The 25,190-nt window shown below is 43.8% G+C and overlaps 1 protein-coding gene across 3 annotated transcripts in view; it reads right to left on the bottom strand.

Moving 5' to 3' along the window:
• Positions 1 to 22,492, bottom strand: part of LOC132894041 (zinc finger protein 271-like) — a 78,273-nt gene extending 55,781 nt beyond the window's left edge. For 2 of the 3 annotated variants that reach the window (XM_060933271.1, XM_060933268.1), the window contains exons 1-6: positions 22,444 to 22,492; positions 21,902 to 21,980; positions 18,923 to 19,100; positions 14,484 to 14,758; positions 13,010 to 13,077; positions 12,647 to 12,837 (exon numbers count right to left, since the gene is read on the bottom strand). In XM_060933271.1, the coding sequence (XP_060789254.1) occupies positions 12,647 to 12,837; positions 13,010 to 13,077; positions 14,484 to 14,758; positions 18,923 to 19,100; positions 21,902 to 21,973 (784 nt within the window). In that variant the 5' untranslated portion in view covers positions 21,974 to 21,980; positions 22,444 to 22,492. Of the gene's footprint in view, positions 1 to 12,646; positions 12,838 to 13,009; positions 13,078 to 14,483; positions 14,759 to 18,922; positions 19,101 to 21,901; positions 21,981 to 22,443 lie in introns of those variants that run through there. The other variant, XM_060933269.1, reaches the window with a different exon arrangement.
• Between the last annotated feature and the right edge of the window lie 2,698 nt (positions 22,493 to 25,190).

The raw sequence follows: 25,190 nt of genomic DNA, 5'->3' as shown, positions 1-25,190 counted from the left end.
TTGGTTTTCATGTTGTTTGCTTAGTAGTGTTGCAGAGTCAGGGTCCTTCCACAACAGGTTGAGGTATACAGACATCATGTGACACTTTGATTGCACACAGGTGGATCTTAATCAACTAATTATGTGACTTATGAAGTGAATTGGTTGGACCAGCTCTTATTTAGGGGTTTCATAAGAAAGGGAGTGAATCTCTACGCACACTCCATATTTCTGTTTTTTCATCTTGTTTGTGTCACAATAAAACAATTTGCACCTTTAAAATGGAAGGTATGATGTGTAAATCAAATGGTACTAACCCTCCAAAAATCCATTTTAATTCCAGCTTGTAAAACAACAAAGTAGGACAAACACCAAGGGGGATGAATAATTTTGCAAGACACTGCAGAAACCCTGAAGATGGCATTGGACTGTAATTGATACAAACAGTTTTGTTGTGATGGCTGAGAACTACATTTGCCATGACAGCTTTAGGACTGCACTTGCAAAACAATTTTGTACTCAAGTCTCCATCAGTGAACAGCTGATCATTTCAACAAAACAGACTTCATGTTAAAACTGTAATGAGTCTCCTGGTTACACTATTGCACTTTTTGACCATATAGCACACAGTTACAGAAGTGACATGTTAATAAATCACACTATCTGGTGTCACCCAGATGAGGATGGGTTCCCTTTTGAGTCTGGTTCCTCTCAATAGTTCTTCCTCATGTTGTGTCAGGAAGATTTTCCTTGCCACCATCATCTCAGGCTTGCTCATTAGATATAATTTTTTTGGGGAGCACTATCTTGTCAAGATGACGCTCCTAACGGCGATATTGAGGAACTCTGTCACTTTTTACTTAGTTTTCTATTTTTGAGTGTTTGCACTATTTATCTTTGACCACTGCAACTGCACATATATGACCAGAATACACTTTTATATATATAAGACAAGCTGGCACTGCAGTGGAATTTAATCACTATCCTTGCATTCCTGGGGCTACGACACCATGGAGGCCAACCAGACTCACCTGAAATCAGATGCCAGAGGAGAAAACAGGGCAGGTGGGGAGGGGCTGAATGGTGATTCTGGTGCCTTGGTAGCTGTGATAAGCTAACTCTCCCAAGTATTCTTCTAGCCAACATGCAATCGCTGGATAATAAAATTGCCGACATTTACTGCACAATCACCACACAGCAATACATGAGAGACTGCACAGCCATTACGCCAGCAGGCTACATGCTCTACAGATGCAACCACAGCATGGAAGAGCTTTAAGAACTGTGGTGCTTCCTACGTGTGTTTTGCTGCAAACAGTCATGGTGTAAAGACGTTAAAGGATATACGCAGAACCTTTATTTTTAAGTACATCTCTGAGTGGGATAGTATCTCCATCCTTGACTCTTGTATGCTGCATAATTGGGAATTAAAAAAAATATATTTTTGAGAGTTAAAATCGACCGCAAAGTTGGCATTCGAGCTGCCCTGCTAAGCCAGCCAGCCCTGGGTGGGTCACGTCACAGCAGTAAACGGTGCTATAGACCAAAGCCAGATTCAGCAGGTGAGAGTGGTTGCAATGGCCTCTTCGTTCAGATTTATTGGAGATTCTTCAGATAGTAATACTTTGGACTGTGATAGTCCTGAAACTGGAGTGTGCGTACATGCTACTGCTACACATGTAGAACCATATCAGTTCGAACCATCGGAAATTGAATCCGATAGTAACATGTCAGCCATGGAGGCCCCCACCTTATGAAATAAAGCCAGAGAACAAAGCCGTCTAGAGAATTGGATAGAATTGAACTGACAGTCTCATGTGACTCTCATTAAAACAGGATATGTGTTATAACTTATGCAACATACATGTACATGCATGCATTTTCACTGATAAAATGTAAAAGGCTAATTAAATAATCAGATGAACTGAGACAATCACATTATGAAGCAAATTAAATAATCTTATATCAGTAACTTAAATACACAATACAAGTTACATGTATTAATCTAAATGCAGGTAAACAACGAGTGTTGTTTTTGTTATGTTACCAAATGAGAGAGTCGCGTCTTACCTGTCTGTGTTCTCGCTTCTTGAAGGTCTAGCTTGTGGCCGATTGTTTTGAAACAATCTGACTTTCAGTTCTTCATTCATTTGCTTCTTCCACGTAAGGGCAAGATATTGCTGCTGAGGCAAACATATCCAGCAGGGGTAAAAAAAAAAAAAAAGAAAGAAAAAAAAAGCAGATCCAGCAGAGAAGTCTGACGACTGATCCACTCATTCTCCATACTGATTACTCTGCCATTACTGCTCGGCTAACACTCCGGGAGAACTGGTGCAACTGCACTTACTTTCCTTTTCGTGTAGTCTTCTTTTCTTAATTAATGGTACTGCACTCTCTTTCAGTACGGGCTTATAGCCAACGCTCCTCAAGAGCTCAGAGGTTTCGTACGAGTCATCAGTAAAATGTGCAGAGCAGAGGAGAGACCACTTCGTAGGCACCCAATCCGTGCATTTCTTGCAAAACGCGTCCAAAACTTTGCAGTTTGAACATTCTTGGACCATGAATGCAAGATAAATCCAACTTCTGTCATGTTGATGCACCCGCCAGCAACACATCTGCGTGGCATGGTGATAAATGCACCTGGAGGGCACTGGGAGCAATGTGAGAATCATGTTCTTTGACTTCTCCAGTGCTTTCAACACAATCCAGCCATCACTGCTTAGGGGGAAGCTGGAGGGAGCTGGTGTCGACTGCCACCTGGCTGCATGGATCATCGACTACCTCATTAACAGGCCGCAGTATGTGAGGCTCCGCGACTGTGTCTGATGTGGTAGTCTGCAGCACAGGGGCTCCGCAGGGTACAGTGCTCTCTCCTTTCCTCTTTACACATCTGACTTCAGCTACAACACGGACAGCTGCCACCTCCAGAAGTTCTCAGATGATACAGCCATCGTTGGACGTGTGTCAGAGGGGGACGACCTGGAGTACAGAGAGGTCATCACCAACTTTGTCACCTGGTGCGAACTGAACCACCTGCGCATCAACGCCAGCAAGACAAAGGAGGTGGTGATCGATTTCAGAAGGACGGCTCCTCAAATTGCACCAGTGAACATCCAGGGTTTGGACATTGAGATCGTGGAGGAGTACAAATACCTGGGTGTTCACCTCAACAACAAACTGGACTGGACTAGCAACACAGATGTCCTGTACAAGAAGGGCCAAAGTCTGGAAGTTCAGAGAGGGACAGGAAGAAACTTAATAAACTGGTCAGAAGGGGTGGCTCAGTCTTGGACTGTCCTCTGGACTCCATTAAGGAGGTGGGTGAGAGGAGGATGTTAGCCAAGCTGACATCAATCATGGATAACCCCTCTCACCCCCTACATGAGGCTGTGGGGGCTTTAAGCAGCTCTTTTAGTAGTAGACTGCTACACCCACAGTGTAAGAAGGAGAGATACCGCCATACCTGCTGCTGTCAGACTGTATAACACCCGCAACTTGTAATGTAGCACCAATAACCTGTTTGTCATTATATTTGCACTACTTCACCACTACTACCTCTGCCATCTCTCATTGATGCAATTATTATGTGCAATAATATAGGCCTTAAACTATTTTTATCCATACTATATAAATAATTTATGTATATATGTGTGTGTGTGTGTGTGTATATATATATATATATATATATATATATATATATATATATATATATACACACACACACACACAGACACAGAGTCTACCTGTAATGCGCAATTTTTCTGAGCCTCTCAATAAGACAATTTTTCTATACGTTTTCACGGTAGATAATGCAAATAGCTCTCTGTATTTAATCTTTCATTTGTCTAATTTTTATTTCAGTTTTATTTGTTATCTGTATGACATTTTCTTGCTACTGTAACACGTGAATTTCCCCGATGTGGGATGAATAAAGTGAATCTAATCTAATCTAATCTAATCTAATCTAATCTAATCTAATCTAATCTAAATCAGCTCAAAATGGAGGATCGGAGTTGCAGTCAGTTCTGTGTTTTAGTATAGCGGAAATGGCGATGAGACCAATCGACTTCCTGCTGTGACATCGCGGACATCAACGTCATTCACTCAGACCGCTACCTATATGAATCAGTTTAATCATAAAAATTACTATATTAGATGTATTGTTAACACTCAAAACTATTCCTATGCCATTCTTGATGTCTCAAGGCATTTATAAACTAAAAGTGAGGCCATGGTTCTGCATATATGCTTTAAGATTTTAGCCTATTCATCCTCATTGAATATGGAATATCTGACCATTAGATGCAGGACGTTCTATTTACCAAGAGAACTACGGCACAACATATAGAGCATTGTTTACACCTCCCCTCAGTTAACATGGATAAAGCATTGTGGGAACTCTACAGCATGGTCAGTAAGCTACAGTAATATAAAAAAAAGCATTCACTGCAGCCACCAAGCCTAACTTTGTTAAATCTGACCACATTGCCATATTGCTGCAGTCCTCACATACCAGTAAGCTTAAAGCTGAACCAGTCATGGTGAGGACTGTGCAAACATGGTCAGCCAACGCATTGGCTGAACTGCAGGACTGTAAAGATCAGGGAATGCAACATGGCTTTTCAGTCAGGTAACAACCAAAAGTACAAGCTGTCCTGTTATGCTCTGCTGATATCAAACAAAGCAACAAAAAGGACCCATGCACAAAAACTGGAATGTTGCTATGCTGGCAACAGCCATAGTTTGTGGAAGGGCATCCAAACTGTTACAAGGGAACAAGCAACTACAAGGGAACAAGCACACCATCACTACCTCAGACATCATCAACCCAAAAAGACAATGTTTTTTATGCCCGCTTTGACAATTCCCACCAGGACACCTTGCTTGCACTACCAACACCACCATGTGGACTGGCAGTGTCCTCCAGGTGACACACAGGTCCTCAGGTCTCTGCAGCAAGTCAACCCCCATAAGGCAGCAGGGCTGGATGGAGTGTCACCTAGAGTTATAAAAGCCTGTGCTGCTGAGCAGTCAGATGTGTTCACTGACATTTTCAACACTTCACTGGCCTACGCTGTTGTCCTGCACCACTTTAAACACTCAGTCATTGTATCAGCTCCCAAAAAGCCACATGCAACCTGCATGAAAGATTTACACCTGGTGGTGAGCACATCAGTCACCATGAAGTACCTTGAAAAACTGGTGCTGAGATTCATGGACTCTATCATACCTGTGAACACTGATCCCCTTCAGTTCGCCGACAGGGAAAAGAGATCAGTGGATGATGCTGTGGCCCTCGCTCTCCACTCAGCCCTTAAACACCTGGACAACACCAACACTTGCATCTGCATGCTTTTCTGGACAACAGTTCAACCTTAAAGCATATATGCAGAATCATGGCCTCACTTTTTGTTTATAAATGCCTTGAGACCTCAAGAATGGCACAGGAATAGTTTTAAGCATTAACAATAAATCTAATATAGTAATTTTTCTGATTAAAGTGATTCATACAGGTAGCGGTCTGAGTGAATGACCTTGACACCTGTGACGTCACAGCAGGAAAGCTATCGGTCTCATCGCCATTTTCGCAATACTTAAACAAAGAGCTAACTGCATCTTTGATCCTCCATTTTGAGGTAATTTATCGCCATGCCATGTAGATGTGTTGCTGGCGAGTGCATCAACACGACAAAAGCTGGATTTATCTTGCATTCATGGCCCAAGAATGTTCAAACTGCAAAGATTTAGATGCATTTTGTGAGAAATTCAAGGATTGGGTGCCTACGAAGTGGTCTCTCCTCTGCTCTGCACATTTTACTGACGACTCGTACGAAACCTCTGATCTGTTGAGGAGCATTGGTTATAAGCCCGTACTGAAAGAGGGTGCAGTACCAACAATTAAAGGAAAAGAAAACTACAAGAAATGTAAGTGCAGTTGCACCAGTTCTCCCAGAGTGTGAGCCAAGCAGTAATACTGGAGTACTCAGTATGGAGAAAATGGAGAATGAGTGGACCAGTCGTTAGACTTCTCCACTGGATATGCTTTTTTCCCCCCTGCTGGATATGTTTGCCAAAGCAGCAATATCTCACCCTTACATGGAAGAAGTGAATGAACGAAGAACTGAAAGTCAGATTGTTTCAAAACAATCAGCCACAAGCTCAGCCTTCAAGAAGCGAGAACACAGACGGGTAAGATGCAACTCTCATTTGGTCTCGTCTCGTCTTCTTCCGCTTATCCGGGACCGGGTCGCGGAGGCAGCAGTCTAAGCATGGAAGCCCAAACTTCCCTTTCCCCAGACACCTTGGCCAGCTCCTCGGGAAGAACACTGAGGCGTTCCCAGGCCAGCCGAGAGACATAGTCCCTCCAGCGTGTCCTGGGTCTTCCCCGGGGCCTCCTCCCGGGGGGACATGCCTGGAACACCTCCCCAGGGAGGCGTCCAGGAGGCATCCGAAAAAGATGCCCGAGCCACCTCAGCTGGTTCCTCTCGATGTGGAGGAGCAGCGGCTCTACTCCGAGCTCCTCCCGAGTGACTGTGCTTCTCACCCTATCTCTAAGGGAGCGCCCAGCCACCCTGCGAAGGAAACTCATTTCAGCCGCTTGTATCCACGATCTTGTTCTTTCTGTCATTACCCAAAGCTCATGACCATAGGTGAGAGTCGGAACGTAGATCGACCGGTAAATTGAGAGCTTCGCCTTTTGGCTCAGCTCCTTCTTCACCACGACGGACTGGTAAAGCGACCGCATCACTGCGGAGGCTGCACCGATCCGCCTGTCGATCTCACGCTCCATCCTTCCCTCACTCGTGAACAAGATCCCGAGATACTTAAACTCCTCCACTTGAGGCAGGACTTCTCCACCAACCTGGAGAGGGCAAGCCACCCTTTTCCGGTCGAGAACCATGGCCTCGGACTTGGAGGTGCTGATTCTCATCCCAGCCGCTTCACACTCGACTGCAAACCGCCCCAGTGCATGCTGAAGGTCCTGGTTTGAAGAAGCCAACAGGACAACATCATCCGCAAAAAGCAGAGATGAAATCCTGTGGTTCCCAAACAGGATTCCTTCCGGCCCCTGGCTGTGCCTAGAAATTCTGTCCATAAAAATTATGAACAGAACCGGTGACAAAGGGCAGCCCTGCCGGAGTCCAACATGCACTGAGAACAGGTCTGACTTACTGCCGGCAATGCGAACCAGACTCCTGCTCCGTTCGTACAGGGACCGGACAGCCCTTAGCAAAGAGCCCCGAACCCCATACTCCCGAAGCACCCCCCACAGAATACCACGGGGGACACGGTCGAATGCCTTCTCTAGATCCACAAAGCACATGTGGACTGGTTGGGCAAACTCCCATGAACCCTCGAGCACCCTATGAAGGGTATAGAGCTGGTCCAGTGTTTCGCGACCAGGACGAAAACCGCATTGTTCCTCCTGGATCCGAGGTTCGACTATTGGTCGAATTCTCCTCTCCAGTACCCTGGAGTAAAGTTTCCCTGGGAGGCTGAGAAGTGTGATTCCCCTATAATTGGAGCACACTCTCCGGTCCCCTTTCTTAAAAAGATGGACCACCACCCCAGTCTGCCACTCCAGAGGCACTGTCCCCGACCGCCACGTGATGTTGCAGAGGCGTGTCAACCAAGACAGCCCCACAACATCCAGAGACTTGAGATACTCAGGGAGGATCTCATCCACCCCCGGTGCCTTGCCACCGAGGAGCTTGCAAACCACCTCAGTGACTTCGGCTTGGGTAATGGACGAATCCACCTCTGAGTCATCAGCCTCAGGCTCCTCAGTGGAAGACATGACGGTGGGATTGAGGAGATCCTCAAAGTATTCCTTCCACCGCCCGACAATGTCCCCAGTCGAGGTCAACAGCTCCCCACCCGCACTGTAAACAGTGTTGGTAGAGTACTGCTTCCCCCTCCTGAGGCGCCAGACGGTTTGCCAGAATTTCTTCGAGGCCGACCGATAGTCCTTCTCCATGGCCTCCCCGAACTCCTCCCAGTTCCGAGTTTTTGCCTCCGCAACTGCCCGAGCTGCAGCACGCCTGGCCTGCCGATACCCGTCGGCTGCCTCAGGAGTCCCGGAGGTCAACATGGCCCGATAGGACTCCTTCTTCAGCTCGACGGCATCCCTTACTTCCAGTGTCCACCACCGGGTTCGGGGATTGCCACCACGACAGGCACCGGAGACCTTGCGGCCACAGCTCCGAACAGCTGCGTCCACAATGGAGGTAGAGAACATGGTCCACTCAGACTCAATGTCCCCCGCCTCCCTCGGAAGCTGGGAAAAGCTCTCCCGGAGGTGGGAGTTAAAGACCTCCCCAACAGAGTGCTCGGCCAGACGTTCCCAGCAGACCCTCACCATACGTTTGGGCCTGCCAGGTCTGTCCGGCTTCCTCCTCCGCCAGCGGATCCAACTCACCACCAGGTGGTGATCAGTTGACAGCTCAGCCCCTCTCTTCACCCGAGTGTCCAAGACATAGGGCCGGAGATCAGATGAAACGACTACAAAGTCGATCATCGACCTCCGACCTAAGGTGTCCTGGTGCCACGTGCACTTATGGACACCCCTATGCTCGAACATGGTGTTCGTTATGGACAAACCGTGACTAGCACAGAAGTCCAATAACAAAACACCACTCGGGTTCAGATCGGGGAGGCCGTTCCTCCCAACCACGCCCCTCCAGGTGTCACTGTCATCGCCCACGTGAGCATTGAAGTCCCCCAGTAGCACAATGGAGTCCCCAGTCTGAGCACCCCTCAGTACCTCTCCCAGGGACTCCAAGAAGGCCGGATACTCTATACTGCTATTTGGTCCATAGGCACAAACAACAGCAAGAGCCCTCTCCCCAATCCGAAGGCGCAGAGAGGCGACCCTCTCGTTCACTGGGGTAAACTCCAACACATGGCGGCTGAGCTGGGGAGCTATAAGCAAGCCCACACCAGCCCGCCGCCGCTCACCACGGGCGACTCCAGAGAAGTGGAAAGTCCAGCCCCTCTTGAGGAGCTGGGTTCCAGAGCCCAAGCTGTGCGTGGAGGTGAGCCCGACTATCTCTAGCCGGTACCTCTCAACCTCCCGCACAAGCTCAGGCTCTTTCCGCCCCAGCGAAGTGACATTCCATGTCCCAACAGCCAGCCGCTGTGTCCGGGGATCAGGTCGTCGAGGCCCCTGCCTTCGACTGCCACCCAATCCACACTGCACCAAACCCCTACTGCTACCTCTGTGGGTGGTGAACCCACAGGAGGTCGGGCCCACGTCACCTCTTCGGGCTGAGCCCGGCCGGGCCCCATGGGCAAAGGCCCGGCCACCAAGCGCTCGCATACGAGCCCCAACCCCGGGCCTGGCTCCAGGGTGGGGCCCCGGCTGCGTCCTACCGGGCGACGTCACGGTCCTGGATTTTTTCTCCATAGGGGGTTTTTGGTGAACTGCTCTTGGTCTGGCCTGTCACCTAGGACCTGTCTGCCTTGGGAAACCCTAACAGGGGCATAATGCCCCCGACAACATAGCTCCTAGGATCATTCAAGCACACAAACCCCTCCACCACAATAAGGTGGCAGTTCTAGGAGGGGCTCTCATTTGGTTACATAACAAAAACAACAACACTCATTTACCTGCATTTAGATTAATACATGTAACTTGTATTGTGTATTTAAGTTACCGGTAAAATATTGTTTAATTTGCTTTAGAATGTGATTGTCTCAGTTCATCTGATTATTTAATTAGCTGTGGCAGCAGGGGCGTGGTCAAGCATCGGTCTGTAAATGGAAGGCGGAGTCAGAGAAGGTAAGTGGCAGAATCACTGCACCTGACGGGAATTAACCTGTGTTTGTGTGTCTTCCCCAGTGACCGCGCCCTATAAGAGGAGAGGGAGAGCAGAGGAAAGGAGCTCTCTCCCCGAACGAAAACACTTATTTGTGTGTGTGCGCGTGCATGCGTGGGAGAAGAATTAAAGCTGAAAAGCTAAAATAAAAAGGGTTTTGAAGACTCAGTTCTGGCCTGCCGTGCTTCTGTGCTCCACCCACCCTATTTCTACATTAGCCTTTTACGTTTTATCAGTGAAAATGCATGCATGTACATGTATGTTGCACAAGTTATAACGCCTATCCTGTTTTAATGAGAGTCATGAGACTGTCAGTTCAATTCCATCCAATTCTCGAGACGGCTTTGTTCTCTGGCTTTATTTTGTAAGGTGGGGGCCTTCATGGCCAATGTGTTACTATCGGATTCACTTTCCGATGGTTCGAACTGATACGGTTCTACGTGTATAGCAGTAGCATGCACACACACTGCAATTTCAGGACTTTCACAGTCAGATGTATTATTACCTGAGGAATCTGAAGAATCTCCAATAAATCTGAACAAAGAGGCCATTGCAACAACTCTCGCCTGCCGAGTCTGGCTTTGATCTATAGCACCGGTTCCCGCTGTGTTGTTACCCACCGAGGGCTGGCTGGCTCAGCGGGTAAGCTCGAATGCCAACTTTGCGGTCGATTTTAACTCTCAAAAATATATATTTTTATTCCCAATTATGCAGCATACAAGAGTCAAGGATAGAAATACTATCCCACTCAGAGATGTACTTAAAAATAGAGGTTCTGTGTATCTCCTTTAAACACTGTCCAGCCTACTAAGTTAGGAGTAAAACTGGCTGATCTGGAGCCTCCTAATCCCACCTGTAATTGGATTCTAGACTTGCAGCATTGGGCATCAGCACTGAAACACCCCAGGGCTGCTGCCTCCACCCAAGACTCTTACTGTACATTCATGACTGCCTGTCTGCCCATAAATTCAATTACATTTTCACGTTTGCAGATGACATGACAATCCTAGGACTCATTGAGGGAAACAACAAATCACACCACAGGGAACTGGTGGATGCAACACTCACCTAAGGGGACTGTTCGCAAAGGACATTAAGACTGGAGTGAAATAACTTGTCAAGTCAAAGTCCCTCTCACACCAGGATCTGGTCTTCCCAGGCAGTCTCCTGTCCCAGTACTACCCAGCTCTTTGAGGCGTGTGGGTGCAGTGCCAATTTTCATTTCTATAACCCTTGCCTATTATATAGCTAGAGTTACAGGTGGGGGCTAGTCCTCTGGTAATCACGAGAGTTTGATTCCCTACTTGCATCTGCATTGCAGCGTGCCTTGCCAGATGGCAGTAGGTACCATTTTTATGATGGTCTTTCGTATGATCCGACTGTGAGTAGAACTTATGATCTCCCGGTCGAGAGGCGGACACACTAACCTCTAGGCCAACTCGTGGTCAAAATACCCTGTACCTGACCAAAACTACTCTCACATTGCGACAATAAACTGAGAGGTCCTCACCCTTATGAGCGGAAGACGCAGTAGGATGAGTTCACGTCTCAGAGGAAGCACACATGATAGCCTTCACCCTTTCTGGTTGGTCACCATTATATGATAAAGGAGACCTACCTGGTGGGTAGGAACTGGCCACAACTAATTCTCTGGGGGAGTGCTCTGGTTAAAGTCACCTCCACTGTACAACACACTTTCTTCCCAGAAACACTGTTAAGCTAAGAGGCATAATGTCACAAAATGATGCAGACAAATCTCTAAAACCTCATAGGCTGTAGTCACACCTTGCCGTCTGGTTGTTACTGTAGGTGCATAAACTAAACATAGGTGCTCCAGTTATTCCAGAGTCCTTACCTGAACCAGAAATTCTGATCAAACATCCCCTACCTTATGCACACTGCATTGGCTCCCAGTAAAACTAGAACTGTGAGTAAACTCACTATAGAATAACCCCCCCCTTACGAGCCTGTCATCATATATTGCCATATGTAAGGGAATAAGTTGGATTATCTCCCCTTTGAAACATCAGACCGGGACTATTTTCCTTCATGCATATCTTCAGGTGGTATACTGCAACTGTATAAAGTTTCATCAAAATCCATCAAACCGTTTAGGAGGAGTTGCACTTCCTAACCTGTGATCATATATTGCCATATGTAAGGGAATAAGTTGAATTATCTCCCCTTTGAAACTTTGGACCGGAATTATTTTTGTACATCTTCAGGGGGTATACTGCAACTGTGTAAAGTTTCATCAAAATCCATCAAATCGTTTAGGTGGAGTTGTGCTTACAAGACATATGGAAAGACGGACGAACAGGGTGATTCCTATATACCCCCCCCCAACTTTGTTTGAGGGGGGTACAATAATAATTATGTATTCATTATGCTACTAATGACCTAAAAAGCACTGACCAGTCTCACCCTATAATACCTGAGCAAATATTTGGTCTTTTATGATCCAAAACGCCTGTTTTAATCAAAAGGTGCAGGTTATTTATTAGAACCTAGAACAACGTAGACTATAGCAAGGGTAAACATTTTTCTTACAAAGCTCCCCAATGATGGAACAAGCTTCCAGTATATTCGAACTGAAGTGCAGTCTCAATCTTTAAATCTAAACATATTGGTTTATTTAGGTATTTTGTTAAATAGCTTTGCTGTAACATAAAGGTGCAGATCTTGGGGTGCACGACTTAAGGAGAGCTATGATCTTGCTATACATGTTAGTCCTCATTCTTGAAGCCAGTGCTTGATCTGGACAAACATTAACTGTCAGGGCTCCTCCACAATACAAATATAACTCAACAGAGCTGAAAAGATTTGCAGGATATATGGACGGACTTTACCATTCATAGAGCACTTTTTGTTCCAGAGGTAGTCAAATGCAGAACTGAGTTCTTTGGCATAATCCTCTTCATACCACACCAAAAGCTCCTGTCCAGGGGTAATGGGTTGACAGCAACGGTACAGAATTTCCCCTCGATACTGAAATGCCACAAGATTCTGTTCTTCATCATCACGGGCACAATTCACATACCTAAAAGAATAATGCAAAGTGGCACAAAAGGTAAAAAAAAATCAGATCCGGGTTACAGACTGAAAGAAAGCATGGGGGAGATATCAGAGCCAGGAGGAAGATAAAGTTCTTCCAACAAATTAGGAGCTGTAAAATCAATCACTAAAGACCCAGTAACTGGTGCATTCCTCACCTCATCCAATTAGCATGAATTTCTCGTTTGCCATCTATGTATTCTTCACACTGCCTGCTCCTGCATATCTGTAGAAAAATTACACATTTACATTTTCTTAATTAAATCAATATAAGCCTTCAAATTAAGTGAGGTATACAGGAACGAGAATGATGGCTCATGTCAATATTATATTAGACATCATGAAAGCAGAATTAAAGGTTCTTGATTGTATCTTGGGTTTCACAGAACACCTCTGAGGTGAATTTAACAACTATAGGAAAATGCAGGCAAGGCTTTTCATTAAAATTTCAGCAAAGGAAGAAGTGTTTACTCAAAGGTTTTATGTCTTTGAAATGGCAAAGCTGTGCTGTTGAATCAGACTCTCTGATAAAGCTCTATCCCTTGTGTTTTGGCCTCTAAACATAGAATTAAAAATGCCCAAATTTCATGTCCAAAATATTAATTCTGTAAAATATTTACTTGCCATACCGTAAGTGTTTGTGAGATAATGTTGGTTTAGTTCAGTATAGCACTGGTCATGAATATATGACTGATCCCGATTCAAAGATTTGTTTTAAATTTAAAGGTCAGGGACCTCATTTATCAAGATGGACACAAGACATTTGGTATTTATGAAAATTCACATAATTTATGAAAATGTTTGTATTCAAATAAAACCATAAAGTTTTACCAACCCTGCCTGGCACTTTATTGGCTTTCACTATGTGCCCATCATTCGTGGTGCACATGAGAACATGCTGTGTGCATGGTCTGGGACTGGGCTCATTGGTCAATCACAACCAAGTTAGTTAATGCAAAAGCAGCACAAAGTAGTAAAACAAAGGTCATAGACAAGAAAATGTCAGAGTGAAGATGTTAAAAAAAGAAACACCCGTGAAAAAAAGGAAGCAGGCATTATAGCCACAGGCTTCTGAACATTAAAAAATAAATAAATAAACAAAAATAAAAAATTAAACAAACATACTGTTTGGGCATCAGAAACATTATTTTGAAAGAGCAGACTGAAGCGGTAAGACTGACATTAAATTATAGGCTAGGCTTCATTTACAGTTAAAACTGCTATAACTTTTAACCCTAACTGTACCTGATTGTCATAGATACTGTAAATACACAAACAACCCTCACCAATATAATGCTCAAATTTATGTTCATATTATATTGTTTGCATTTGGGAGTTCATAGAAATGCAACAGATTGTGTGAAATTTCATCGTATCATTTCAGATCGACTACAGACCCCAGTATCAAACCAAACTGCATTGTGGCAAAATTTGTGGCATCGAAAATCATCAGATTGCTGGCTAAAAGAATCGATGTAGGATCACAATGTGATAAAACTTGAGATTTACACCCCTACTCCACATATCATTGGTAAGAACAACATGATATTAATCGGAGTTCCCTTAATCCAGTGGTGACATTTTGTTGCTTAAAAATATGCAATCTTTACAATAAATTCATAATAAACTCACCACCCAGGAGTATCCACTGCTCATGGCTTCCTCTCGGCCTACCAGCTCTCCCTGGTAGGGTCCGAAGTGTGCACCGACTGGAAGTGTACAGGGACCCTTATTAAACACTCCCAGGCCTGCATCAGGAATACCAGACTTCTGAATCTCTAGTCCAAGAGGAAGAGTTTGTCTGGCTCTATCAGGGACTCCCATAGGAACAGGAGTATCAGAGATGAAGAGAGGTGGCCCATGAAGCTCACACTTGTTGAATACGAAGGATTTGCAAACTTCACAGTCTGGGAGGAGAGGAAAAAAACAATTGGAAGAAATAATATCCAAACGTGTCGGTAACGTCTGTGTATACGCATCTGAGAACATATACAGTACATTCATACTGTATACAAGATTTGCCCAAGAAAGCTTGCCAGAAAGATTCATGGAGCATCTGTGGGGGTTGCCATGATCTAATGGTTAGCAAAGCAGCTTTGGGACTAAAAGGTCACTGGTTCGATTCCCTGGACCAACAGGAATGGCTGAAGTGCCCTTGAGCACAGCACTTTACCCCCAACTGCTCCTCAAGCTGCTCTGGGTATGTTGTACGTCGCTCTGGATGAGAGCATCTGCTAAATGCCTGTAATGTAATGCAACGTAATCTGGTTGAGATTACTGGTGTCCATCAGGACTGAGCTCTAGCAAGACATAAGTTACATGAGTATGAATTTCTTGCTTCTATGTGGCTATAAACAAGTGGTCAAATAAGACATACTGTCAGAAGTACAGTATTTGCATCACCCTTAGTAACTAGCTGGTCAGGGTCACGTTTGTTTTAAATTAGGCTACTTGTTTGAATTGTTTGTAGTCCAACTCAATTTGGCAGGTACACACAAAAATAATGACTATATGCACAGATATATTATCTCTCTCATATAAAATGCTGGTGGATAGCTCAGTTGATAACATCACTGACTTCGTGCACTTTGGTGCAAGAGGTCATGGGTTCACACCCCAGTTGAGGTCTGTAGGCAAAGCCCTTAATGCTACTTGCCTACCTCATAATGAGAGACAGAAAAATAAACAAATAAATAAATAAAGAGTCATGCCTGCTCGGACATCACCTGGTCTAACAAGGTCCACGTCAGGTGTTGAGGAACCAGGGCAATCTGATGAGAAATGGGCTACTAGAACAAGAGCAAGACACTCATGGACAAGAGCTGAGAACACTGGACTGTTAGAATGCTACTATTCAAGTAACCCCAGAGAGAGGAGTTAGATGCAAAGGATGTGGGACCAGTGGCTGCTGCGATACTCAACATCTGCAGTAACACTCAAACAACTAGTAACTCAATGTTCCAATATCCACAAACAGCAACTGCTATCACAACTAGAGATTGATGAGATACATCACGAATGCCATGGCAAGGAGGAGTCAGGATGCCAGGTCAGGGGGCATCACCCCCACACTCAGAGATTGAGACTGGGAACCCCCCAGCAACACACCATTGTGAGCAAGAGCTTAATGCACGAGCAGCTGACCTGAAATTGAAGATAGTAATGAAGCTGAACACCTTGAACCATCGTGCCCGACTACCATGACTATGTGAAGTACCTCCTGAAAATCTCCTAGAAGATGTGAATGCAGCAGTATGAACGATCCCTACTATGACTATAACTGAGACCAACAAGCTGATATACATCACAGCAACAGTGATCCTGGAAATAATTGGCTATAAGATGGACACAAAACATAAGGTGCAATATCCAATGCCTATGCAATATAAGTGCAGAAGGTTAGAGGCTAAGATCAAGGCAAACCAGAGAGAAGTTAGCCAGCTATCAGAATTCTAGAAAGGTATGACAAGGAAAGGACTACCTAAGAAATACAGCAAGCTGTCCATACCTGAGGCCCTACCAAACAAAGAGATTGCCAAACAAAGACTGCTACCCATCTAAGGAGGTACACAAGCAAAGCTAAAGCCAGGAGAATAAATAGGATGTTCTTTACTCAACCATCAAAAGGTGTACACCCAGTGGCAGGGTAATAACAACATGGTTCCAGATCCACCAAGGCTGGAAACTGAATAATACTGGAAAGGAATATGGGAGAAGGAAAAATCACATAACGACAGTGCTCAGTGGCTAATAGACCTGAGAGCCAAATACAGCAATCTCCCTGAACAAGACCCAGTAACCATCACTGTGGCAGTCATCCAAGTAACAGTCTCAAAAATGAAGAACTGGACAGTACCAGGCCCAGATATGATTCACGCCTACTGGCTAAAGAATCTAACCTCACGACATGAGTGCTTGGCAGCACAGATGAACCAGCTGCTCATAGACGGGACTCACCCGGAATGGCTGACTGAAAAAGTCAGACAGTCCTGATCCTGAAGGACCCACAGCAGGGAGCAGTCCCATCCAACTACCGCCCGATAACCCTGCCCGGTAATCCATAGAAGGTCATTGCTGAAAAGGCTGGCTGGAAAAGGCACACAAGCAACAGGGATGACCGCAGCTTTGAGAGGATTGTCAAGAAAAGTTGATTCAAGAACTTGGGATAGCTTCACAGTGGACTGAGGGTGGTGTCAATGCATCAAGAGCCACCATGTACAGATGTCTTCAGGAAAGGGGCTACAACTGTCACATTCCTAATATCAAGCCCCTCCTGAACCAGAGACAGCATCTCTATGTCTCCTATTATGTCATCTGGTAGCACCACCCCCTCAGTTCTGACTGCTCTTCCTCTCCTTGTTACCGTCCGGACACATTTATCTAGTCCAAATGACATTCCAATGTCACTGCTGTAGATCCTGGTGGTGTGGATCAGTGAGTCCATGTTTCACTCAGACCTGGCATACAGCTTGATGCCATCCATGGAGATGGCTGATGGTTGCTCCATTTCGTAGTCTGTATCCATAGCCACTCTTGGTGATGATCGGGCTGAGGGGGTTCAGTCCTATGCAGAACAGCAGCAGGGACAGGGCATTTCCTTGGTATGTGTTAGTCCTGTTGATATTGTACAGTTTCAAGCATTCCAGGATCCACGTGTGGGTCCTATAAATATCCAGTAGCAAATTTTAGGCCTTGCCCATTTTGGAAGTAAATACGAATACATTCATGCCAGTCCATCACAGGGCATCATGCACCCACACATTCAGACAGTAATCCAAGCTCAGGATTGAATTCAGAACCCTGGAGCTGGGCTACTGTGATGCTCCTAAAGCCATATACAGATAGAGGTATTTGGACACCTAACCATCACACCCATATATGTGCTTGTCGAACATCCTTTTCCAGGGGCATACTCTCTGTCCCCTGTTAATCACAACCAATCGGTGTCATGTGTGAGCTCATGCATGAATGTTTTGCTGTCCTGTGATGTACCATGAGCAGCATTTGGAAAAGATGAGGCTGGCTGGCTTCACATGTCTTGAAGGAAGTATGTGTTAGCCTTCACCCTAATGAACAGAGAAACCTGGCTGGTGGGTGGATCGTAGCAGGTGACCACACAGGAGAGAAAATGGGTGCATGGCCGGACAAAAAAACTCCCAACAACTGATAATTGTCTAATATGATTAAGATGTTCAGAGACATTTAGTTTCAGGTATTAGTCGGTATGGTACCCTGAGATGACAAACAGAGGAGCTTGTGCTTTCTGGTTTCTTAGTCACATGACAAACTGCAATTTTGTTTTCAATATTCTACTTTAAGAGAGAACACAGGACAGAACAGGCTGGAGAGAACAACTGTTTATAGCTGCTATTGTTCATGTCATCATCTGTTTATAATGTCTGGAATGTCTCATCTCATCTCATTATCTGTAGCCGCTTTATCCTGTTCTACAGGGTCTCAGGCAAGCTGGATCCTATCCCAGCTGACTACGGGTGAAAGGCGGGGTTCACCCTGGACAAGTCGCCAGGTCATCACAGGGCTGACACATAGACACAGACAACCATTCACACTCACATTCACACCTACGCTCAATTTAGAGTCACCAGTTAACCTAACCTGCATGTCTTTGGACTGTGGGGGAAACCGGAGCACCCGGAGGAAACCCACGCGGACACGGGGAGAACATGCAAACTCTGCACAGAAAGGCCCTCGCCGGCCACGGGGCTTGAACCCGGACCTTCTTGCTGTGAGGCGACAGCGCTAACCACTACACCACCGTGCCGCCCCCTGTCTGGAATGTATTTAACGAAATTTAAAAAAGATAATTATTTAGTTGCTCCCACTTCTAGGTACTATAATTACACTCTTTATAAACATACAAAGTTCACACTTTACCAATAAAAAAAAAATCCTTTACAATTTAATTTAGTCACAATTCGGTGACTAAATAATCTGAGACAGAAGCTACATCCCAAATGACCACCGATTGTACGTTTCATGCACTAGACAGTGTGTAGTGCAGAATAATTAGTGAGTGTGTTCCTGAGCTTCAGATTGGCCTGATGTCTTACAGAGATAGTCTTTATTGTCAGGATCTTCCTCTTTAACGGCAAGACCTTCAGGTGAGATGTTGAGGTCGTCTCCATGGTTGTAGATGTTCAGCTCCAGTGTCTCTTCTTTCTTCACAGAGACTTCTGACACTTCAGATGTCCCTCCATCAGAAGACTCCGTTTTCACGTCCTCACACAGCTTAAGATTGAACAGCAATAACAAGAAATGTTGATGAAATTTGTTACTCTGAAAACATTTTGTCTTGTTTTTGTGCATACAGTGGTGCTTGAAAGTTTGTGAACCCTTTAGAATTTTCTATATTTCTGCATAAATATGACCTAAAACATCATCAGATTTTCACACAAGTCCTAAAAGTAGATAAAGAGAACCCAGTTAAACAAATGAGACAAAAATATTATACTTGGTCATTTATTTATTGAGGAAAATGATCCAATATTACATATCTGTGAGTGGCAAAAGTATGTGAACCTTTGCTTTCAGTATCTGGTGTGACCCCCTTGTGCAGCAATAACTGCAACTAAATGTTTCCGGTAACTGTTGATCAGTCCTGCACACTGGCTTGGAGGAATTTTAGCCCATTCCTCTATACAGAACAGCTTCAACTCTGGGATGTTGGTGGGTTTCCTCACATGAACTACTCGCTTCAGGTCCTTCCACAACATTTTGATTGGATTAAGGTCAGGACTTTGACTTGGCCATTCCAAAACATTCACTTTATTCTTCTTTAACCATTCTTTGGTAGAACGACTTGTGTGCTTAGGGTTGTTGTCTTGCTGCATGACCCACCTTCTCTTGAGATTCAGTTCATGGACAGATGTCCTGACATTTTCCTTTAGAATTCACTGGTATAATTCAGAATTCATTGTTCCATCAATGTTGGCAAGCCGTCCTGGCTCAGATGCAGCAAAACAGGCCCAAACCATGATACTACCACCACCATGTTTCACAGATGGGATAAGGTTCTTATGCTGGAATGCAGTGTTTTCCTTTCTCCAAACATGACGCTTCTCATTTAAACCAAAAAGTTTTATTTTGGTCTCATCTGTCCACAAAACATTTTTCCAAAAGCCTTCTGGCTTGTCCACGTGATCTTTAGCAAACTGCAGATGAGCAGCAATGTTCTTTTTGGAGAGCAGTGGCTTTCTCCTTGCAACCCTGCCATGCACACCATTGTTGTTCAGTGTTCTCCTGATGGTGGACTCATGAACATTAGCCAATGTGAGAGAGGCCTTCAGTTGCTTAGAAGTTACCCTGGGGTCCTTTGTGACCTCGCCGACTATTACACGCCTTGCTCTTGGAGTGATCCTTGTTGGTCGACCACTCCTGGGGAGGGTAACAATGGTCTTGAATTTCCTCCATTTGTACACAATCTGTCTGACTGTGGATTGGTGGAGTCCAAACTCTTTAGAGATGGTTTTGTAACCTTTTCCAGCCTGATGAGCATCAACAACGCTTTTTCTGAGGTCCTCAGAAATCTCCTTTGTCCGTGCCATGATACACTTCCACAAACGTGTTGTGAAGATCAGACTTTGATAGATCCCTGTTCTTTAAATAAAACAGGGTGCCCACTCACACCTGATTGTCATCCCATTGATTGAAAACACCTGACTCTAATTTCACGTTCAAATTAACTGCTAATCCTAGAGGTTTACATACTTTTGCCACTCACAGATATGTAATATTGGATCATTTTCCTCAATAAATAAATGGCCAAGTATAATATTTTCATCTCATTTGTTTAACTGGGTTCTCTTTATCTACTTTTAGGACTTGTGTGAAAATCTGATGATGTTTTAGGACATATTTATGCAGAAATATAGAAAATTCTAAAGGGTTCACAAACTTTCAAGCACCACTGTATATAACCACACACGTATACACTGAAGTAATCACACACATACACACTGATTATATTTTGCTTCAAATCCAAGTATGTTGATCTTCAGTAAAAAGTAAATGAAGTTTATTCTATTAAAAGTAATGATAAATTGATTTATGAATGATCATAATTGCAGTCAACAAGTAAATACAGTAAAGAAATTGAGACTGGTTATACTGAAAGGTTGTTTTCTGCTCCATCACTGGCCTACTTAAAACGTATGTTCTAACATCTGCACCTGCAGTTTTATTATATGCTGTAATGAGCGAGCCAAGACCATTTTGTATCAAGTGATCTTCATTCTGAATCAAGTAATTATCCATGGATGACTCTTATGTGTTGTTCTGGCCCTGTACGTTAATGCATTACATTTTATCGAGTGACCCATTTCTATCTAAATGACGTATTGTTCATTCTGAATCATGCGATTCACGTAGTGGAGTGTTTTGCACGCTAATGTGTTACAGTTTATCAAGTGTTGCAAGTCATTCTGAATCATGTATTGTTCTTGTTTTGTACAAAGCTCCACACCTGCATCATGTATTATTTTTTATCCTATGTTGTGGTGGTCGCGGCCAAGGCCAGTTTGAATCATGTATTGTGCACTCTACTTTTTATCAAGTGTTGTGCTCGTTCTGCACCTGCAGTCTGGATCAGTCTTTATCTTACGCTGATTTGGCTCCAGTCATTTTGAATCATGTATTGTACACTCTGAATACTGTGTTGTTCAAGATGCATCACTTCTTGTCGTATTTTTTGAACGTCTTCCTGAATCGTGCATATTCATGGACTGGAAAGTTTGGCACAAGACATGAGAAGTGTGGGATGTACTGGCCAATAGAAAATACTGGAAAGGTATGATGTGATGTGATGTGTTAACCAGTGAGATTATTCGCATACACTGTGTTATTTTGAAACTGTATAAAATGAGAACTTTGTGAGTCAGATCACTCTGCACGCTGACTCGGCTTTGGTTATTGATGTTATAAAATTCGAGCTTTTCTGCAAACTCTTTAACCTTGATGGATTCTTGCTTGAGAGAATTTCCACGACTGCTTACAGAAAAAAACCCCAAAAAACAATCATTATTAAGCTTTACCTGTAATGGATCAGGATCAGGAGCCTGAGACGTCCTGGAGGAGAGCTGTCTGTCTCCTGCTGAACTCATCATAACAGCTCTAAACAAAAACAACAACAATAAAGTATTTCTCACATTTCTATAAAACTAAAAGGAAATAATAGGCATATTTAAAGCTGTTCATAAACCTTAACTCATATTATTGTTATTTAAAAAAACAAACAGGCCATGTTTTTAGTTGCTAGGTTATTTAACTAAATTTATAAAATTATTTTCATCTTGATTACTGTAAGATGGACTTAAAGAGTGACTTAAAACAAGTTACAATTACTTTAAAAATGCTTTTCTTTAGGTTTTTTTTTAATTAATGCGACAAAGTGCTTCATTTGAAACTTAAGTTCACACATTCACTGCACTTGTTTACATTCAGATAAAAAAAAGCTTCTTCAGAGGAATAATGCAGTCAACGTTTTAATTAAAGTGGACATCTTGTTGTATTAAGTTAATTTATCTAATTTTGTTCTGCATTTTAAGAATTAAAAAAAAAAAACAGCGAAACAGACCTAAAGCTTCTACAAATCTCCCCATGAACTTCCTGTGTTCCTCTTCTTCTCCAGTGTTGCCATGGAGACCAGTTGGCGTCCTGCTGCCACCTAGTGTCCGGTGTGATGCAACACACCTTCGAGGAGTCATGGGCCGAGATCACTGATCTGTCCTAAAAAAACATCTGGACCAGTCACATCTCTGCCGAGGAAGGGACACAAAACTGGTCATGCTATTCATACATGTGTGTGTGTCAATGGTTGATTTTTGTGGAGTGTTTTGTGTTTTAATCATAATGTCTCATCTCATCTCATGGACAAGTCGCCAGGTCATCACAGGGCTGACACATAGACACAGACAACCATTCACACTCACATTCACACCTACGCTCAATTTAGAGTCACCAGTTAACCTAACCTGCATGTCTTTGGACTGTGGGGGAAACCGGAGCACCCGGAGGAAACCCACGCGGACACGGGGAGAACATGCAAACTCCGCACAGAAAGGCCCTCGCCGGCCATGGGGCTCGAACCCGGACCTTCTTGCTGTGAGGCGACAGCGCTAACCACTACACCACCGTGCTGCCCGCAGATTATTATTATTATTTCAACCAAATTGAAAATACATAGACAATACATGCATAACAGAGAAGACAACAAAGTGTACATTACAACATGACAGAACAATTCTGGTTTCCACAGAGATGGAGACAGCATGTAGGTCAAGGTCCACAAAAGTAACGTCATTTCCTGTTGGCATGTGAACCCTCATATACTCTTCCAGAACAGCTATTAAAAAAATGATAATAAACAAATACATTCTCTTGCACAGAATGAAAAATGAAATGAAACTAATCAGGGTGGCATGGTGGTTAGCACTGTCGCCTCACAGCAAGAAGGTTCTGGGTTCGAGCCCAGCGGCCAGCGATGGCCTTTCTGTGTGGAGTTTGCCTGTTCTCCCCGTGTCCGCTTGGGTTTCCTCCGGGTGCTCCGGTTTCCCCCACAGTCCAAAGACATGCAGGTTAGGTTAACTGGTGACTCTAAATTGAGCGTAGGTGTGAATGTGAGTGTGAATGGTTGTCTGTGTCTATGTGTCAGCCCTGTGATGACCTGGCGACTTGTCCAGGGTGTACCCCGCCTTTCGCCCGTAGTCAGCTGGGATAGGCTCCAGCTTGCCTGAGACCCTGTAGAACAGGATAAGCAGCTACAGATAATGGATGGATGGATGGATGGATGGATGGATGAAACTAATCATGCAAACAAGTGTTGTCAATAAGTACAAACCTTGCCCGATAGTACTTATTTTAGTGTTATAACAACCGCTAAGAAAACTGTGAGAGATACCCCATCATGTACCATATCAAATGATTTTGACCTTTTTGGTGACCTTGACCAGATGACCCTCAAAATGTTGGAGGTTCTATTTGAGACCAACGCCCATCTATCCTGAAAGTTTCATGAAGATTGGTCCAGCCGTTTTCCCGTAATATTGTTAACAATAAAACAAAGAAACAAACAAACAAAAAACAAACAAGTGTTGCCAGGCAAAGCAAACCTTGCGCAGTAGCACTTATGATGAATATGAAGGAAGATATTGCAAAAAAACGATTTTGACCTTTTTGGTGACCTTGACCGGATGACCCCCAAAATGTTGAAGGTTCTATTTGAGATCAATGGCCATCTATCCTGAAAGTTTCATGAAGACTGGTCCAGCCGTTTTCCCGTAATGTTGCTAACAAACAAACAAACCCGACCAAAAACAATACCTTGCCCCCAGGGCCCTGTACTACGAAGCGGGTTTTCTGGCTTACCAGGGTAACTTCGAGAGTAACTTGATCACGTGCAGCGTAACTTCCCGATTAACCCATACTACGAAAGTTGGCTATGTTCAAACCGAGGTATGCTGCCGTGGCAACTTACGCTGCATCTCAAACCTGCTCGTCTCAGGTTATGTTCTTGGTTAACCCGAGGTTTCCGATTAACCACACCCTTTTTAAACACCACCTCTCCACCGACATTTCCTCTAGAGACAATGCCAGCGTACCTGGATGACCCGTGCGATATCGGAGCGCAGATTAGAGATGGGATTTATGGCGCTTTGATGGGATCCGCATCTTTGTGATCCGTTCTTTGAAAAGAGCCGTTCAAAAGACTGGCTCATTTGGCTCTTTTTAAATATTTATTCAGTTTTAAGAAGACGGCGTCTAAAGAAGCCAGATCCCTCTGCTTAGACAGTGACATCAATATTTCTGGACATACCTTTTATATAAAGCAACCTAGACTTACATTACTGTAACCCCTAAACGCTCATAAATAACCATTAAAAAACAATGAGGGCTTCAATGAATGTCCAGCAGAACGGCTTTTCTGTAAAAAAAAAAAAAAAGAACCCACTCAAGAACATAGTTATCAAGAACGCAATAATATTTTATAGAAAAACACTTGTTTTACAAAAACATTTAAGTCTGAGATACAAAATAGATACAAAAATATAACACAAGAACTAGTTATCACACAAGAACATTTTAATAGAAAAAAACAAACTTTCTATATTAAAAATATTGAAATTGTAACAAAAATAGATACAACTAAACAGTCAGATAAATAGATAGTTATAACAAGAACACAAGATTATTTTAATAGGAAAAAACAAACTATTAATGCAAAAAATATATTATTATTAGAAAAATAGATACAACTAGACAAACAGATAAATAAATAAAATACACAAAAATAGAACAAACAAAATGACGATAGAATAAATTAAA

Source organism: Neoarius graeffei, chromosome 11, assembly GCF_027579695.1.
Source record: "Neoarius graeffei isolate fNeoGra1 chromosome 11, fNeoGra1.pri, whole genome shotgun sequence".
Taxonomy (NCBI): domain Eukaryota; kingdom Metazoa; phylum Chordata; class Actinopteri; order Siluriformes; family Ariidae; genus Neoarius; species Neoarius graeffei.
The sequence above is the reverse complement of the archived record's forward strand: the minus strand, read 5'-3'. Positions and strand labels throughout refer to the sequence as shown.